The sequence below is a fragment of the Carassius carassius genome, chromosome 16, assembly GCF_963082965.1.
Source record: "Carassius carassius chromosome 16, fCarCar2.1, whole genome shotgun sequence".
Lineage (NCBI taxonomy): Eukaryota > Metazoa > Chordata > Actinopteri > Cypriniformes > Cyprinidae > Carassius > Carassius carassius.
In genome coordinates, this window is record NC_081770.1 from 22,346,584 (window position 1) to 22,365,034 (window position 18,451).

The 18,451-nt window shown below is 37.3% G+C and overlaps 1 protein-coding gene across 7 annotated transcripts in view; it reads right to left on the bottom strand.

Annotated features, from left to right (window-relative positions):
* Window positions 1–18,451, bottom strand: part of LOC132159936 (calmodulin-regulated spectrin-associated protein 2-like) — a 39,117-nt gene that overhangs the window by 2,270 nt on the left and 18,396 nt on the right. For 6 of the 7 annotated variants that reach the window (XM_059569612.1, XM_059569609.1, XM_059569610.1 and 3 more), the window contains exons 4-14: window positions 17,650–17,733; window positions 12,877–12,909; window positions 12,432–12,576; window positions 10,466–10,605; window positions 5,797–5,887; window positions 5,607–5,703; window positions 5,454–5,491; window positions 5,284–5,353; window positions 3,163–5,194; window positions 695–831; window positions 392–612 (exon numbers count right to left, since the gene is read on the bottom strand). In XM_059569612.1, the coding sequence (XP_059425595.1) occupies window positions 392–612; window positions 695–831; window positions 3,163–5,194; window positions 5,284–5,353; window positions 5,454–5,491; window positions 5,607–5,703; window positions 5,797–5,887; window positions 10,466–10,605; window positions 12,432–12,576; window positions 12,877–12,909; window positions 17,650–17,733 (3,088 nt within the window). The remainder of the gene's footprint in view (window positions 1–391; window positions 613–694; window positions 832–3,162; window positions 5,195–5,283; window positions 5,354–5,453; window positions 5,492–5,606; window positions 5,704–5,796; window positions 5,888–10,465; window positions 10,606–12,431; window positions 12,577–12,876; window positions 12,910–17,649; window positions 17,734–18,451) is intronic. The other variant, XM_059569615.1, reaches the window with a different exon arrangement.

Genomic DNA, 18,451 nt, shown 5'->3' on the forward strand with positions numbered 1-18,451 from the left:
AACAAAACGGGACAGGACCCACAGCTACACAAGATAACAGCAAGCCCACCAAACTTTGTGGTACCCTCATAACAGTACAGCTCTCTGCAATTAAGTTATTATCTTTCTAACTTCTTCAAACTGTCTAAACACACTCAAAAGAGTGTAATTTGCAAGATTCCTAAAATAATTCAGTCAGATTGGTTACATTAATTCAAAACAGTAGTTTGAAATAAGTTTGAAATTACTCAGAAAGTTAATAAACTGGTTAGAATAGATATTTAGAGCAAGTAAAGATCTAGAGTACTTGTTAGAAGGAAATACAGAGGGATGCAGTGAGCTGGACAGGAAACGGCTGAGAGTAACACAAAGCATGCAGTGTCGGGCTTTGCCAGTAGGGGACGCCCTTTACCTGCCGTGGCCCTGACAGGAGTCCTGGGGGACTCCATCACATCTCTGTGGATGGACTTGGGCCGTGGTTTCCTCTGTTTGGCCCCCGCAGGACGCGGTTTGACAAGTGTGTCCATGTCCTCCATAAGCTTCAGCTGTTTTCTCCTCAGGTACTCCTGTTTGATAAATTCCCGTCGGGCTTTGTCTTCTTCCTTCTTCATGCGGTCTTCCTCTGCTTTCAGTCTGTGGAAAAAGACAGATATTGAAATTAAAGATGAGGGGGAGGAGTCTAGATTTAGTGACTGACAGCTGGGCTGGGTGTTACCTGGCCTCTTCTTTCTTTTGCTCAAGCTCCGCCTCCAGCTGTTGTTTCTTCTGCTGGCTCTCCCGTTCTCTTCTCAGCCTTTTCTCCAGAAGTGCTGCTCGCTTTATGGCCATGCTGTCCTCTTCCTTCATATCATCCTTACAACATGAACACATTATCAGGATGGACATTAAGAATCTCTGTTAATGTCTTATGTTCAGGTCTATCAAGTATCTGAATGAGGAAACTGAAGGCAATAAACTGATGTCGATGTGACCAGTCTGGATGATCCAGATACGCTACACTGCTCAGACTTCCTGCAGAACACAAACACCATAAAATAAATGATTTATTTGACTTAGTTTTCTGACCTAGATCAAACAGCTGCATTTTCCAGGGTTCTGTCCCTAGCTAGCCTCGTTCTGCGACTAAAAATAATTTAATATGTTATAGTCTCACAGCATTTTCCGGAGCTAAAGCTATGATAATACGCCAGTTTGGGTTATAACTATGGCCTTTAACATATAAAACATCTAGATTTAAATTTTTTTTTAAATAAAAAGTAGCAGGCACTGGCCACCACACTGCTTAAGTGCTCTGGGTAGCTGCTAGGGCATTGTTAGCTGTCTGCTAAGTTGTTCTCTCTGGTTATAACAAATTGCTAGGCTATTGTTAAGGTTCTCTAGGTGGTTACTTGCTGGTCCAAGACAACATAGCTCACCATCAAGTAAAGAAAACATCCTCAACAAAACATAATTTAAGTTAGCATTCATGTTCATAAACCAAGTGGTGTGTGACAAGATTTGATCACACCAAAATTTTCGCATGTAAATTACATGAACACGTAATTAAATGTAAACAGATGTAGCAAAATTTACAGTTATAAAAGGGGTCATTTGCATATGGTTTTAAAGGTAAAGTAGCAAAACAGGCTGTTTAATTCTAAGGGCCAGAGAGAGTAAACATTGTCTAAATTACAAGACAAAACACATTACATGTGGAGATCAGAGAAACATTATGCTACAAAAGTGCAGAACATTGTGTCTTTTATATCGCCAGCATAATGTTCGCCAGAAAGATGAAACTATCCTAGTTCACCATTCATTAGTTATTCACCCTTTTGTCGTTTCAAACCTGTAAGACCTTCGTTCATCTTCAGAACACAAATTAAGATATTTTGATGAAATCCAAGAGCTTTCTGACCCTCCCATTGACCACAATGCAACTGATGTGTTTAAGGCCCAGAAAGGTAGTAATGACATGGTAAAAATAGTCCATGTGACATCAGTGGTTCAACCTTAATTTTATAATGGCATGAGAACACTTTTTGTGTGCAGAGAAAACAAAAATAACAACTTTATTCAACAATTTATGGCGTGTGCTCACGATGTGTGTGCTCAGAATGATGTGTAAATTGTTGAGTAAAGTAGTTATTTGTTTTCACAAAAGGTTTTTTTTGTGGCAAAAGAAGGTTCTTTAGATTATAAAAAGTTAACAAAGAGATAATTCTTTAAAGAACCTTTGACAATGTTTTTTTTAAAATTGGTTCTTTGTGGAACCGAAAATGGTTCTGTGAAGAACTTTAAACTTTTAGGCACCTTTATTTTTAAGAGTGTATGTCTTTCAAACTTTCAGCCTGTTATTCTTTATTAGAAAATGCTCCTCTTTATGGTTATTTTTCTAGCTAACTGATGAGCTTATGGAACCTTCTGCTTTTCTGCATTTTCACTTCTGATGTCTCCGTCATTTTGATCTTTCTCACGCTGTTCAAATGAGCTGAGTTTATCAGGTGTGTGTCAGCGCTGCTGCGCGGCAGAGATGAGGACTGTTTGATACTCTTTTTTTCTGCTAAAATTTTGATGCGCATAGTATCAGTTTAATACTTGAACAAAGCAAATTATGCAATTGCAAAACAATCAGGAAAAAAGGCATTACATTCAAATGTTTAAGTTAAAACATGTAAATACACAGGCCTAGTCACCAGTGGCGTCCTCAGCAAAAACCTTACTCGCAATTTATTATTTTTGGTCACAAATGTGACAGTTTTAGTCACAGTTTGGAGCCCTGTTGGTTGATGTTTGTAAATCCCATGAATAAAAATATCACCTGGGCCACATCAGAGTTCCTGCTGCCAAAGCACATGCAACCAGGAAAACAGCCAGAGGGAAAAATTGGTTCTCCGGGAACCACCATGCTGGCTAGTTCCTAGAACTATGTTGTGTGAAAGCATCTTATTTTAACAATGTCCTTAACTACCTTTCTGGGCCTTCAACATGGTAGTTATGTTGCTGGGGGTCAGAGAGGATTGCATTAAAAATATCTTTATTTTTGTTCTGAATTTTTGAGTGAACCTTCCCTTTAAATTCACATTGCTAACAATAAGCCTATAGCAATAGTGACACTTGCCTTAGCATTCTAGTTGTAGATTTTATTTACGAGCTTTCTTAATCTACAGATTAAGACAAGGATCCTCTGACATTCATATCTACCTTGAAAAAGAATCCACAGCACATTTTCTGCTCATCATCTAGATTTTCCCCTGAAGTCTCCTTCTCGCCTTCCTCTTCCAACGCCTGTCCATCCAGGGGCTTGAGAACAGACAGGGGAACCTCAATCAAATTTTTGTTTGTCTGATGGGTGAAGTCAACTGGCTCAGTGGGAGTGACAATGACGGTCTCCATTACAATCTGCGACAAAACCTCTGCCACACTAGATTCCAGAGCTGGCTTGATCTCGTTTTTTGGCTTCTTCAGCTGTTTCCTTTCCTCATTTGGTTCGTTCTCCATCTTGCTCTCTCCTCCCCTATCTACTGGCTCCTTGGCTGACAAGTGAGCGTCTTCAGTTACAGCCTGTTGGGTTTCTTTGGTTGGGGATTTGATGGTACCAGCATAACATTCAATCGACAACAACTCAAGGCCTTGTTCTATGTCCTTGTCTGTGGCTTCAGCTCCTGGTGGTGGTTTCTTCTCTTTTCCCAAATAGGAAAATGAGCAGGACACAGACTGAGATGGGGAGAACCTTCTCAAGCGTGGTATGCTGTCCACCGACTGTGGAGCGGTCAGGACTCGGTTAAAGGGAGCGATCTTTAGCTCACTGGGTCTGGGTGTCCTTGGTGTCTTGGAATGGAAAGAAGCAGACTTCCTCTTAAGGTTTGTAGGGGAACGGTGCGTAGCTCTAGGAGAATCTGCAGGTGAGGGAGAACCTGAGGAGCGTGCCCCACTCCCTCTGAGCTCTCGCACTTGCTTCTGTGGTGAAGGTTGAGGTGGCGACACAACCCAAGCCTGTTGCTCCCGCATCTGCATGATTACCTCCTGCTGCTGGGCCAGCCGCTGCATCTCACTCTGCAAGAAGCTCAGGGAAGCATTGAGCTTCTCAATGGACCGTGTGTATTCCATCAGGTCCGCCTCGGATGTACCGTCCTCACCCGCAGACTTCACCGGAGACTTGACGGGCTGAGGTGTCTCCACTGGCGTCTTGCTTTCCTCTGAGCTGGGAGTGTCCTCTTGAGAAGGTGAGGTGCCATCTACTCCTTTCCTCTTAACAACTGTGAGAAAAGCACTGCGTCCCATCTTCTGACGGTGCCGGGTGAAAGCCGCCTCTACTTTCTTCTTCTGAGCCTCAATGGCTCGACGCTTCTCTTCAAGTCTCATGCGTAGCTGCACCATTTCCGCAGCCATGGCCTGGGCTGGATCCTTGGATGGCTGATGTACAGGGCTGATATCAGGTGAAGGAGCCCAGGAAACAGAGTGAGGAATGCCGAGATCTGAACTGTCTGGTGTTGTACTTTGGGATGCAACACCTTTGGCCTCCATGTTTGGATTCAGTTTACGGAATTTCTGCTCAGCAAAGCTGGTCATCTTAATCCCAGGTGTAAAAGTAGGGGTACTTCCGGCAGGGGACTTGCTGCTTAGGCTGCTGGGACATGGGCTTGTAGAGCCCTGGCTATGGCAAGCTCTTGCCTCAAAGTCTTGATCCGTATCAAGCTCCATACTGACAGTACAGTCCCTAAGAGATGAGTCCTCATCTAGGGTCTCTTGGATATCCTCCGTCCGCACATGTATGCCGGTGTCTACTTCAGTGGTGGATGTGCTAGCAACCCCATTGGACATTTCTGAAACTGAGTCTAGCTCGGCATCCTTTGCTTCAGGGTTCAATTCACTTTTATTCTGGAGGTGAAGAAAGAAGCCCTCACTGGGTGCGTGGGCCCTGGGGCTTTGAGATTTCTTCTCTGTGCTGTGGATGATCTCAAGAGCCTCTTCGATGCTAGGTGGCCCTGAGCCATTTAGACGGCCATTATGATTTCCTGAAAGGCTAGCAGGACAGCCTTCCTCCTCGATGCCCATGTTCTTTCCATTGACTGGCTGAAAGGACAGGTTTCTCTTGATGCCCCTGGTGCCATGGGGCATCTTGAAACCAAAACCTTCAGTGCTAACAGACCGAGTCATTACTCTGCCAGTTGGTGTTTGATTGGTGCTCTCTTTATCAAATGGGATTTCAAAGGACACTCCCTGAACAGCAGACCTGGAGAAAGAAGAGAGGATGGTATCCAATGCAGTTAGTTTCAATTTTGATGTCTTTAATTCTCAATAATGAAATTATTTTGCACTTACTTCTTCTCTTTGGGCCAAGTACCCATGAAGCTTTCCACAAATGACATTGAGGTTGATCGCTTGATCTCACCTGTACAGCACACATATAACTTGTATAGTACTGGGTGCATTTCAAATTAAGACTTATATTTTGTTATAATATAATTTTTTTTTCGGCTTTTTAACTTTACCTGAGCCTGAAGTCTGTGGTTGAGGTCGGAGAGGGAGACTTTAACAAGAACATAAAAAAATTGAATATCTAATTTTGCATTTGAATTTCAAGAGGCATTCAAAGAAAATAAGTAGAAAAGGAAAGTTTTCAATAAAAGAGACTTTTGATATACCTTGGTCTGTCCGGACTAGGAGGTCTTTCCATGAAACTTCTCTTTGTGACTTTTGAGATGGGCACAGACGGCAGATTTTTCAGTGAAGGGTCTGGTGCTTTAAAGGACGAAACAAATGTATCAGTATTTAAACGTAAACACCATTGGCTAATTATTCTGGGAAATACATTCTATTGTAATACAAGTCTACCTTCAGTTTCCAACACCTGAGGCTGGACGAATGATGGCTTAACAATCTCGAACCACCAGAAGAGCTCAGCCATGAACACAAGATAGTTATTCTGTTGAAAACAAACAAACACATTAACTTGCATTGCAAGCATTTGTTTCCCCAAAATAATTTGCATGCTCGTATAAAATTAGCATGTGTAATATTCCTCCTCTCCCACAAGATGTCTCTGCAATTCTCTTAATCCTGGTAGTGCATGAACATACACCACCTGGAGACAAGAGTACCCTTTTCCTTCAAATTTAATTAAATATATTACATATAAGGAATGCTGTGGGATTTTATGCTGTACAGTATATGCATGTGACGAGTGGGGCGGGGCCGAGGGACGTGGGAACAGGAGCGAGGCCAGTGGAGTGATTGGAGATGAGCGACACCTGTGACACTCGCCGGTCTCGAGTCCCAAGGAGGAGATGGAGGGATATAAAACTGGAGCGACGACAGTGACGGACGAGAGAGGACCAGGCCTGGACTTTATTTTGTGTTTTGATTTTTATTTGTGAGCGTCAGTCGTCCGTGAGGGGCTGATGCGCTGTTTTGTCTTTATTTTGATCATTAAAGTATCGTTTGATTGTCCGCCGGTTCCCGCCTCTTTCTTCCCGATGATTAGGAAGGTTTAATTCGTTACAATGCAGTATAGGTTTGGACCAATAATGCACACAAACTTTTTATACTATGAACAACATCTTTATGACAAGACTACAGAATTCATGACCTTGAATTCATAGAGGGTACCTGACATGATGAAAAATGCCTTTAATATACTGTTCCAACTTTGTTTTTTTTTTGTTTTTTTAATAATTTATTCTAGAATTTACATCTAGCAGTTTAAAGGCACAGGGCAATTATCCGAGACCACTTCCAGAAGACATTACCTCAGCATTTCAACTGACTTTCAACAAAGAGTCCTTACTCTCTTCTTAGCCTAGAGTAGCTATAGACTCTCAAAGCCATATCTAATGCATATAACCAAATGAATAAAGTATTTATACATTTAATCCAAGGAATCAGTTGTTAACATTTGCAGCCGCCTTTAATAATATAATATCATTAATGTCACATACAAATGAACAAAGACACAAAGCCACCCATTGTCAAAATGCTCCATGGTGAAACGTACACATTACACAACCTCACAAATTTTATGGCATATCATGAAACCCAATCTACCATTGCTACTGGCATTAGCTAAAAGAATAAATAAACTGGCAACATTTGTATTGAGTGGTTGAGGGAGCCGGAGCAGGCGCGTGTTTGTACCCAGATGGTGTTTGGCACATGTGTCCTCTCCCCCATCTGCCTGTCTACATACTTATTCACACAAAAGGCGTAAATGTATAATTAGATGGCTTATCTTTAGTTTTAGAGAATTAAATGTTGCTTTTAATCAAGGATATACATTTAAAGTGGTAATTTGGTATATACAATTATTTTTTTAATAATGTTAAAAAAATTAATCATGCTTCCTCACCAGTATGCAAATTCCTTAATAACATCATGCCAACAGAATCTTCAAACACTGTTTTCAAAATATGCAGCTTATTACTGGTGAATCTTGGAGAATCAAAAAATAATTGCATAAATCAATATTCATTGAGAAAGGACCCAGACAAGTTTGCAAAAAAAAAAAAAATATATATATATATTAGTGGTGGGCTGTTATCGGCGTTAACGTGCTGCGTTAACGGGAGACTCTTATCAGGCAATAAAAAAAATATCGCCGTTAATCTATTCTCAAAGTTGGGAGCTGGGTCTATACTAAGCAAGATGATGACTTTCACCTTGATATTTTATATAACCGACTGGCTGAGGCCAGCCTAAAAAGATGCTCAGGACAGTTGACGGACCACTGCTGCGCATCGTCACGAAAGCTTATCTTTTTCACATGTTTTTAAGCCTTACCGCTTGTCGATTTAAACATTAAAGCATCCAAAAACAAGACGCGGAAAAGCTGAACAGAGTAGCTGGTTACTCGCGCGCTGTGTTCGGTGCGCACGCGGAGAGAGAGAGCCGCGTATCACGGACAGCGACACTGAACCGAGCTCTCTTCTGCGAAGTTCTCCTCGAAGTCCCTCCTGCACCTGAATGAACAAATACAAATCGCAGTTTGAACAAACAAAAAGATGTGAAAGAGCCCAATTCAGTACTCGCGGTGTTCTGGTGTTCAGGGCTCACGCAGAGAAAGGCGTCTCAAAACACTTGAACACCAAATTTGCTTATTTTTGCTCTTGTGCCGACAAATACATACAAAATATGTCAAAATATCCACCTTGGAAATTATGCTCGAAAAAACTGTCAGTTATTTCTTAAGTGAAGGTAAACAGTTGAGGAAAAAAATGGGATGTGCATTATATCGGACGCGTTCATCGTCTCTTAAAGTGACCGCGCCTAATTTAGCTACTGGCTGCTGTAATGTTAATCCAAGAAAATGAAAATGAAAATCACTCACTGCTCTTGACTGAATTACTTTGTAGTTTTAACAGTCAAACCAAAAATTATTCAGACACCTGATATAATTTTTGATATATATAGCAAATAAACTGTAATAATGTGAGAAATGTTGAAGGTGTCTGAATAAATGTAGGTTTGATTGTATATTTCATTTTTACATTGAAGACTATCCAGTGCTATTTTACATTTAATTATTTGGTTTCTGTACCTTGACACCTACAAACTTGAAAAAAACTTAAACATTGTGTAAATAGCACAAATAAATAAAAATAAACGAACATACAAATTAAACAATTTCAAACAAGGCCCACTGGTACAACCCTCACCGGGTCCCCGCTGACCCCAGCTACGGCCCTGCTCACACCTGTTTCACACATACTCCGTCTGCAGTGCGTATGCAGTCCGTGTGCGTTACATATGTGGTGCAGCACGGACTCGATGTGCTTTCACACAGGACGCGTTCGCAGTCCGTTACTCGGTACGTAAACGATCGCTGCACTGCTGCAGACGCAACGCTCCTGGAACGCAACTGGAATCAGCTTTTTCAAGCACTTTGTGATGCATTTTTAAAACAGGAGACGAGCACCTTTGCTAATGCAAACCCATTCTCAAAGACTTACTGTTTGTCCATTTTATTTGGGTAGCATACATATTCTGAATGCCTTTGGCAGAATTTGAATGAGCCATTTTAATCTAGATGAATCTAGATTAAAAAAAATTATCTATGCCCACCACTAATATATATATAAACATACATTTTAAATGTTACATTTTTATTATTTTATCAAAATTCTATAAACATACGTTTATCTTTGATTTAATTTTTTACTTGTATTTTTATGAACTTTTTACTATATAGTTGAGAGCAGCCTGGACAGAAATGAGATCAGGTCACAATACAGTTCAGATTCAAACCTGCATTTGAGCACATGAAGCACTGAACATTTTAATAAAAGGAAGCAGCTGGGATTAGATTAGCTCTGACAGAAACTGGGTCAAGGTTACAGCTCAGTAACCTGCTCTCAATTCCACTCATATTTCTGAGATTCGGCAATGAAGTCTGGCACTGTATCAGACTCTGCTCATGTCCTCTAACCAGAGGCTGTTCGGTGCCAATCAAACCCAACTCGCTGTGAGATTGTGCTACCATTTGTGGAATAAGAGTTTAAACAAAAACCACGTGGAACATTGATTCCAGTAGCATTGCTCTCAGTTTAAAGTTTCTAAGGTGATTTTGAACAACCTCGTTGTGGTTTAATAAGCGTGGCCAGGTTTCCAAACCTTTACCACAAAATGCCAAACTACATCTTCACATTCACAGCCACCGAAACCAACCGTTTTATTTAATGTTGATGGAACAGAAATGTCATAAGAAGAACCAAAGGATTCTCGGTCAACATGACTGAAAATCTTGGCAGCAGATGTTCTTTCTCTCTAGTCCAGAGAGGACCGAGATCAAAGACATGAAGACATAACATTCAGAATGAAAAAAACAATAACTTCTTCACTTCCATCAGATCCCAAGAAAGTCCATAGAGTGGTTTATAACCGTCAAAGATCTCCAGTTTGACAGTATCTAGCTCAAAAAACAACATTTTTCCATTTCTTATGAACATTTTGATATCTTAAGAAGAAAATCTCACAGAAAGAGGTATTTCCCAGAGAAAAGCATAGAATGAAAGCAAAGAATTTAAATAAAAATGTTTTTTTCAGGTTTAGGCTTAAAAAAGCTCTCAGGCTCTTGAGATATTTCCATAATGGTTTATCTAATAAACCATGATTCCTATTTTTAAATATCTTCTAGGCATATTTAATGTTATTTTATTGCTGTTTTAGTCAACAGCCCCAGTCTTTAGAGAATCTGCTTCCATTGGGAGGCTGGTTTAAGCACCACCAGCGTTTGAAGGCAAGCCTCATGCTTTAGGCTTTTCAACAGGAATAAAGCCAACTCCCACAGGCAGTGCTTGGTCTATTGCGAGAAAGGGCTCCAAATAACAGCATCCCACCAAATCGCATATGTTGTGGCCTATAAAAATTTTACAAACCTTGGCCTAGAGTTATAAATGCATCAACCGATGAAACATAAAGGCAAGGAACTTGGAGAACTCTTAAGGCCTTGAGCTCTAAAACGCTTCTAACCGAAACCAAGTCGAGACACAAGTTGTATCTGAAGGCTTACTTTGATGGACGAATGAGCGTAGAGCATGTCCTCCAGATTGAAGTGGCAGCAGTGGTTCAAGTGTTGCTTGCAGAAGTCCTGGATGAGCTGCAGGTTGTACAGACGGTCTGCCAGCGACATGGTCTCCTTCAGGCAAATGTCTGCAAATCAAAGACGATTCAAACTGCTACTCACTTACAGATCATCCGGCATACTGTATTTGGTAGATTTGATAAAGACCCATTAATCATGGAGTCTAAATGATTGACTTTAGCCTTTGGATTGCATCCATCATTTGATTTCACAGCTAGGTGGAGAATCAGCTCTAGTCCTCTTCATCACTGTGATGGGATTAACAGTGAGTTCAGGATGATTAAAGTCACATAAACGTTTGAGATTTCTAAATGAGTAGCTGAAGACTATTGTATTCACTAATTCAATGCAAAATGGCTGAAACTGATTTGTAGCACGTTTAAAAATAACATTCAAAAATAATATTATATGTGAGTCACAAGTTCGTTTCCCTCCAATGATCCAATCTCAGAGTTTCAGATGTTAAAGATACGAGGGAACCAAGAGGAGGAAGATTATAGACTACTTCAAAAGGTTACTATTCAGCTTTTTAGTGTTCAAAGCAGATAATTTTACAGTTTGTCAACTGATATTTTTTGTAGGCTTTGCATGCACATGTGCACCCATCAAAAAGCCTGATTACATACCAAATCCCAATATAACTTATGATTAAAAAAAATGTCTACGTAGATTTTAATTTCTATGGTTTTATTGTGAAATGTTATGAAACAAAAACATTTGTCTGGGCTTTAACAACTTAAAATATTGCATAATATTATTTAAATATTGAGGGGAAATATAAATATAATAATATTATAGTTTTTTATTTTGTTTTATGTTTTTATAATATAAAAATATCACACTACTATTGTAGATATTGCTTTTTATGATTCAATATTTTGAATACAATTCAATTGTATCTCATAGAATCTAAAAGAAAATATATATATAACGAAAAACAAATAAAATAATGAAACTTTTATTAGTACTATAATTTGTAATAATATAAAATGTAAAAATAATACACAATATTATTGTGGATATTGTTTTCTTTGATTAAAAAAAACAGTCTAATGTTTCTTGTATAATATTTTACAAATATTGTGAAAAAAATTAAATATAATCATTTACTTTTGTAATATACTAATATTTATATTAAAACAATATATGAAATTATTTAATAATACAAAAACATAAAAGTAATAAACATTTGATGATATTGTTGTTTAATGAAATGTTATTACAATGTGCTTATTGTAAATTCAATCTTTTTAAATATGTGAAAAAAATATAATTTGTAATAATATAAAATATTAAAATAATGCACAATATTATTGTGGATATTGTTTGATGAAAAACATTTGTGAAATATTGTGGGGGAAAAATAAATATAATAATAGCATACTTGTATTAATATTAATACAAAAAATATTATTAAATCATTTACTAATACAAAAATATAAAAGAAAACATTTGATTGCTTTGTTTTTAAATGAATATAAATATATAAATGTACATACATGTAAATATCTCATAAATATATGCTGTATGTGTGTGTTTTATATATACATAATAAATTTACACAGTACACACACACATATATTATGTAAACAAACACTATTTTGGATGCGATTAATCGTGATTAATCATTTGACAACAGTAGTTTTTTTTAAATGTTAGGAAAAAACATTAATCTATTGTATATTTATTACATTCGTCTATTGTACATTTTCAAAATATTATGTAAAATATCTCCATGATACTAAAATAAACCTGGACTTTTGCATATCACATGCATTTCTACTACTGATCTGTATACAATAACAGCATACGGTTGGTTTTGCACACTATTCCTTCTGATCGTCGCGTATTATTTAGTTCTCAGTAATGTTGAGGGTTTGGCAGGTTTCTGTACCTCCCAGGTGGACGATGGCGGGACAGTAAAAGTGCAGCAGGGCGGCGAGGGCACAGCCATCTGTGCTGTCCTTCAGGAGGTTATCCACCGGAGGGATCCACGGCACCATCTTGGGCAGAACCTGCTCCTTCCTATAATAACGCACCTGGAGCAAACAGACATAAACAAATGATTCAGTAGAGCAAAACACATCTGATAATAACATACAGAGAGCTCATGATGGACCAGTGTATGGAAAACACTGAAAATAAGGGAACTTTAACAGAAGGTGACATAAAATCTATTTTTCGCTCAGCCTAATATAAATATTTCTCTGTCAACAGTTCATTGCGTGGTTAATGAAGCTGAGGACGATGTGAAAGCGTCATCATGGAAACAGAAACACGATGGAGCCACGAGATGGAAGAAGCTGGGATGAAGGAAGGCGTTTCTCAATCACACTTACAGGAACCAGCTTCATATACCACTTGGTTGGAGACTTCAGCCAGTCAAAGGATGAATGAGAGAGAGAGAGAGAGAGAGAGAGAGAGAGAGAGAGGGAAACAGCAGTTACATAAGTGAGCAGAGACTATTTAACGCAATCAGGTGTTTACGTCCATATCAGACTAAGTGTGACGATATCATCTTTACTAGAAACCAGATTACAAGAAGACAAACCGTGAAACTCTTGACCCAGTTTCACAGACAAGACTCAAACATAGTCCCAGACTAAAATGTAAGTTTGAGCTGTTTCAACTGAAAGAAACTTGCACTGATTGATCCTAAAATAAATCAATGCCTTTGTTTAGTCTCAAGAGGGACACCAGTAATGTTTTTATTCTTGTTCTAAAGCACTTTTATAAAAATTACTTAAATGTCCCAATTGAACTATGGCCTAATCCTGGCTTAGACAAAGCCCTGTCTGTGAAACCTGGGGCCTGTTTCATAAAACAAGTTTACCAAATAAGGCAGGTTTATTTCACTTAGTCTGACTTATTGACAGCTGAGTTGGTTCAAAAAGACTGAATCACTGAGAAAGAAATAGAAACCAAGCCACCAAAAAGTGCTTGCTTGTTGCAGTCAGGCTGGTTCCTGCTCTTGGTCTTCACAGTTTTAAGCTTCTCTCAATTTTTTAAGGCTTAAATGACTGTAATGAAAGAGGAGTAGCATCAAAAGCATGCCCAAATAACTGTAGGGGTCTCAACTGATTAGGAGAAAACCCGATGCTCTCTGATCTAAGAGACTTTAAACCCTGTGAATCACAATATGAATGCATTTTTACCCAGAATGCCCTAAGAAGACTGCAGAGTTACATGATTAGTCTTTTACCAGCGGATTACGTCTAGAAACTAGTTTTAGCTTGAGATCTGTAAAATTAAAATGTGAAATATATCTAAATATATAATATATATAAATTATATTTTTTATATATTTATATTATTATAAATAATATAAATATTAAGTAATATTAATTATTAGTAATATTAATAATGAATAGTATTATTTAAATTTATATTTTTTATTATATATTTTTTATAATAATATAATATAATTTGTTATTTATTTTTATATATATATATATATATATATATATATAAGTTAATTGTTATATATTATTTATTTTTTAATTATTTATTGTTATATACCTATATAAATATTTTTGATAAAATAACACACAAACACACAATAATACTTTTCTACAATTTAAAAAAAAAAATTAATATCATAATTATGAATAAATAAAATATACATACACCTCTCCTCTCAAATAAAAAATATAATTAAATGTTATATAATTATATATATACATATATATATATATATATATATATATATATATATATATATATATATATATATATAGGTGTGCTATTTGATCGCAATCTTTCCTTAGAAAGCCACGTTTCTAGCATTTGTAAAACTGCATTTTTCCATCTCAAAAATATATCTAAATTACGGCCTATGCTCTCAATGTCAAATGCAGAAATGTTAATCCATGCATTTATGACCTCAAGGTTAGATTATTGTAATGCTTTATTGGGTGGTTGTTCTGCACGCTTAGTAAACAAACTACAGCTAGTCCAAAATGCAGCAGCAAGAGTTCTTACTAGAACCAGGAAGTATGACCATATTAGCCCGGTCCTGTCAACACTGCACTGGCTCCCTATCAAACATCGTATAGATTTTAAAATATTGCTTATTACTTATAAAACCCTGAATGGTTTAGCACCTCAGTATTTGAATGAGCTCCTTTTACATTATAATCCTCTACATCCGCTACGTTCTCAAAACTCAGGCAATTTGATAATACCTAGAATATCAAAATCAACTGCAGGCGGCAGATCCTTTTCCTATTTTGCGCCTAAACTCTGGAATAACCTACCTAACATTGTTCAGGAGGCAGACACACTCTTGCAGTTTAAATCTAGATTAAAGACCCATCTCTTTAACCTGGCATCCACATAACATACTAATATGCTTTTATTAACAAAATCCGTTAAAGGATTTTTAGGCTGCATTAATTAGGTAAACCGGATCCGGAAACACTTCCCATAACACCCTATGTACTTGCTACATCATTAGAAGAATGGCATCTACGCTAATATTTGTCTGTTTCTCTCTTGTTCCGAGGTCACCGTGGCCACCAGATCCAGTCTGTGTCCAGATCAGAGGGTCACGGCAGTCACCCGGATCCAGTACGTATCCAGACCAGATGGTGGATCAGCACCTAGAAAGGACCTCTACATCCCTGAAAGACAGCGGAGACCAGGACAACTAGAGCCCCAGATACAGATCCCCTGTAAAGACCTTGTCTCAGACGACCACCAGGACAAGACCACAGGAAACAGATGATTCTTCTTCACAATCTGACTTTGCTGCAGCCTGGAATTGAACTACTGGTTTCGTCTGGTCAGAGGAGAACTGGCCCCCCAACTGAGCCTGGTTTCTCCCAAGGTTTTTTTCTCCATTCTGTCACCGATGGAGTTTCGGTTCCTTGCCGCTGTCACCTCTGGCTTGCTTAGTTGGGGTCACTTCATCTACAGCGATATCGTTGACTTGATTGCAAATAAATGCACAGACACTATTTAAACTGAACAGAGATGACATCACTGAATCCAATGATGAACTGCCTTTAATTATCATTTTGCATTATTGACACAATGTTTTCCTAATGAATGTTGTTCAGTTGCTTTGACGCAATGTATTTTGTTTAAAGCGCTATATAAATAAAGGTGACTTGACTTGACTATATATATATATATCCACCCAAATAATATACATATAATATATTAATTAATATAATAATATTAATACAAATACATATAGTTTTTGTATGAACTTTTATATATTCTATTTATAATTAACATACATCTGTTCTGTTTATGTGTCAGTCTGGCCGCTTCATGTCATGCTGGCTGTTTCAGGATGTTTATAGTGTTGTGTAAGCGCCTGACATTCCTCGCCGGCACTGATTGTGTCCGCAGTGTCCCTCAAACACAGCGCCTCTGAGAACTGACTGCTGTCATTAGTGTCAGATGCCCAGCCCAGCTACGACCTCAGGACAGGGTGGGCCAACTCTGACAGATGCCCCGCACACTTTTGTGTGATGACTCTGCACATTACATACCCTCACCAGACTCACATTATCACATTAACGATGGGATTCTGGGGGAACAAACTAAATCCTACAAAAGCAGTGCTGGGAAGTTGGCAGAGGCTTGCGGTCTCTAGGGGTTTAAACAAGGATGCAGCGTACAGAAGCATACCTCACTACTTTAAGGTAAAACAAGGTTAGACTGACGTCACCTGTCATGTGTGCCAAATACGCTGTCACACTGGGGCAGGAAGATGGAATGTGAAGCATTAAAACATGAATCAGCAAACATTTTGCTCATCCTGGCAGAATGGCCACATCAGGATACTGCCGCGAGACTGTGATTCAGCAAAGTCAGAAATACCCTCATCGCAGCAACATGCTATAAAACATGACAACAATGATGATTGCTGATGATATCCGTCATGTCCTATGAACCCAGGTCAACTTAGCAAACATGTATACTGGGGAATCTGAGGCAGCTTTTATGTAGAATCTGAATAGACTTAAAAAACTAGGGGGTTTCAAAAGTCTACATAGAGTAATTACACAGTAATATACACAGTAATTTAATTCACTGAATAATCTTAGTTGTTCTGTGATATACAACAGGGAAAATAAGTATTGAACACGTCACAATTTTTCTCAGTAAATATGTTTCTAAAGGTGCTGTTGACATGGAATTTTCACCAGACGCCAGTAACAACCCAAGTAATCCACACATACAAAGAAGACAATACATATAAGTTTAGAAATTAATTTATTTGAATGACATGGAGATAAAGTATTGAACTAATGAAATTTATTTAATACTTCGTACAAAAGCCTTTGTTGTTAAAAACAGCTTTAAGATGCCTCCTGTATGGAAAATATATTCTATTCTATTCTCCTATTAAATAAAGGCCAATGTATGTGTTTTTCAGGGCCGATACCGATACGATTATAACAGATCAAGTAGACCGATAACCAATATTTTGAACCCATATATATGTCTGGTGTAAAAATGAAAATTAATGGGGTCTGACAAAAACTCTCTCTAAATGCTTTTAAATGATTTTATCTGCAAATTGATTTTGAAAATGTCTAATACTGATAACCATAAAAATGCTTAATATCAGTGCCGATAATCGGTCAGGCCGATAATTGGTTGACCCCTAACTGTAAATTTATATTAAACACCTTTGAGCATTAAACAGGGTATACAGTGAATATCATTAAAATAGTGAAAAAATTATTTATTGATACTGTTTAGCTCTTATTGTTGTATATTAATGACAACAAATCTTTAGGAAATGAGTATTAACAAAACTTTTGCATTATTGTTGTGTTCAAGATTGTGAATCAAGACTGTATTTATGTAATTCAGGCTTGTATTGTACAGTACAGCATTCAAGTGTATCACAATACTTGAGTTTTAGAATAATCTATACAAGTATTTGAGTTTTAAAGCATAAAGAATAGAAATTTAACTGGCAGTTGGAGGGCAGAATGTTGTTTTAAGCAGATTTCAGAGACGTTCATACACTCATTATGACACAAAAAATCCATCTTTATCTCTGACACTTTCTGTATATTCCTCCTACGGATGAAAGTGGCTTTTGAATCATTGTTGCTTTAGAGCAAGAACAGGAAGTGCACACTAACCTTTGGATTCTCAACAGGCTCTGCGTTCTGCGCCTCCATCCTCCTTTGCTCCTGCATTTTGATTTCTTTCAAGTATTCGTTCACCTTGAAAATGTGTAAAACACAGAGGAGCTTTTGAGCTTTTACATGCTTAGAAAATCACTGCCATTCTTTTCACTACATGCAAGTGTATTATATTATATTAAATTTTAGTATAATATATTATTATAGGGTTTCTCAAAATGTTAAAATATTATTATATTATATTACATTACATTGCATATATTATATAATAGGGTTTCTCAAACAGGGGATTGCAGGGAGTTTATGATAAGCCAATGCAGAAATTAATAATTTAAAAAGAACAAATATTTTAGGGTAAAAGTGTTGACAAAAAAGTAAACAATTATTTTATATTATAAATAAATAAAAACACTAAAGAATATTTAATATTGTAAATATTTGTATATTTATATCTGTAAATATTTGGTTAATGTAAATATTTTATATACCTGCATGTTGCATGCCAATTAACTTCAGAGAACTGTAAAAATGCTAATTATTTCTGTCACAATCATTATTGAAATATTAACTTATAATCTCAGGGGGCACTTCAAGGTAACTTTGACAAAAATGTGTATATTATATTATATTATATTATATTTTATTATTCACAACATTAAATGTATTTTTAAGAGATATATTTGCTGATTTGTTGTATATATTCATAGCTTGTATTGTTTATGTCAACAGTCAGTCATAAAATGATTATAACATTTTAAGAATAAATCTGAAACTCAACATTATGGTAAAAAGCATGATG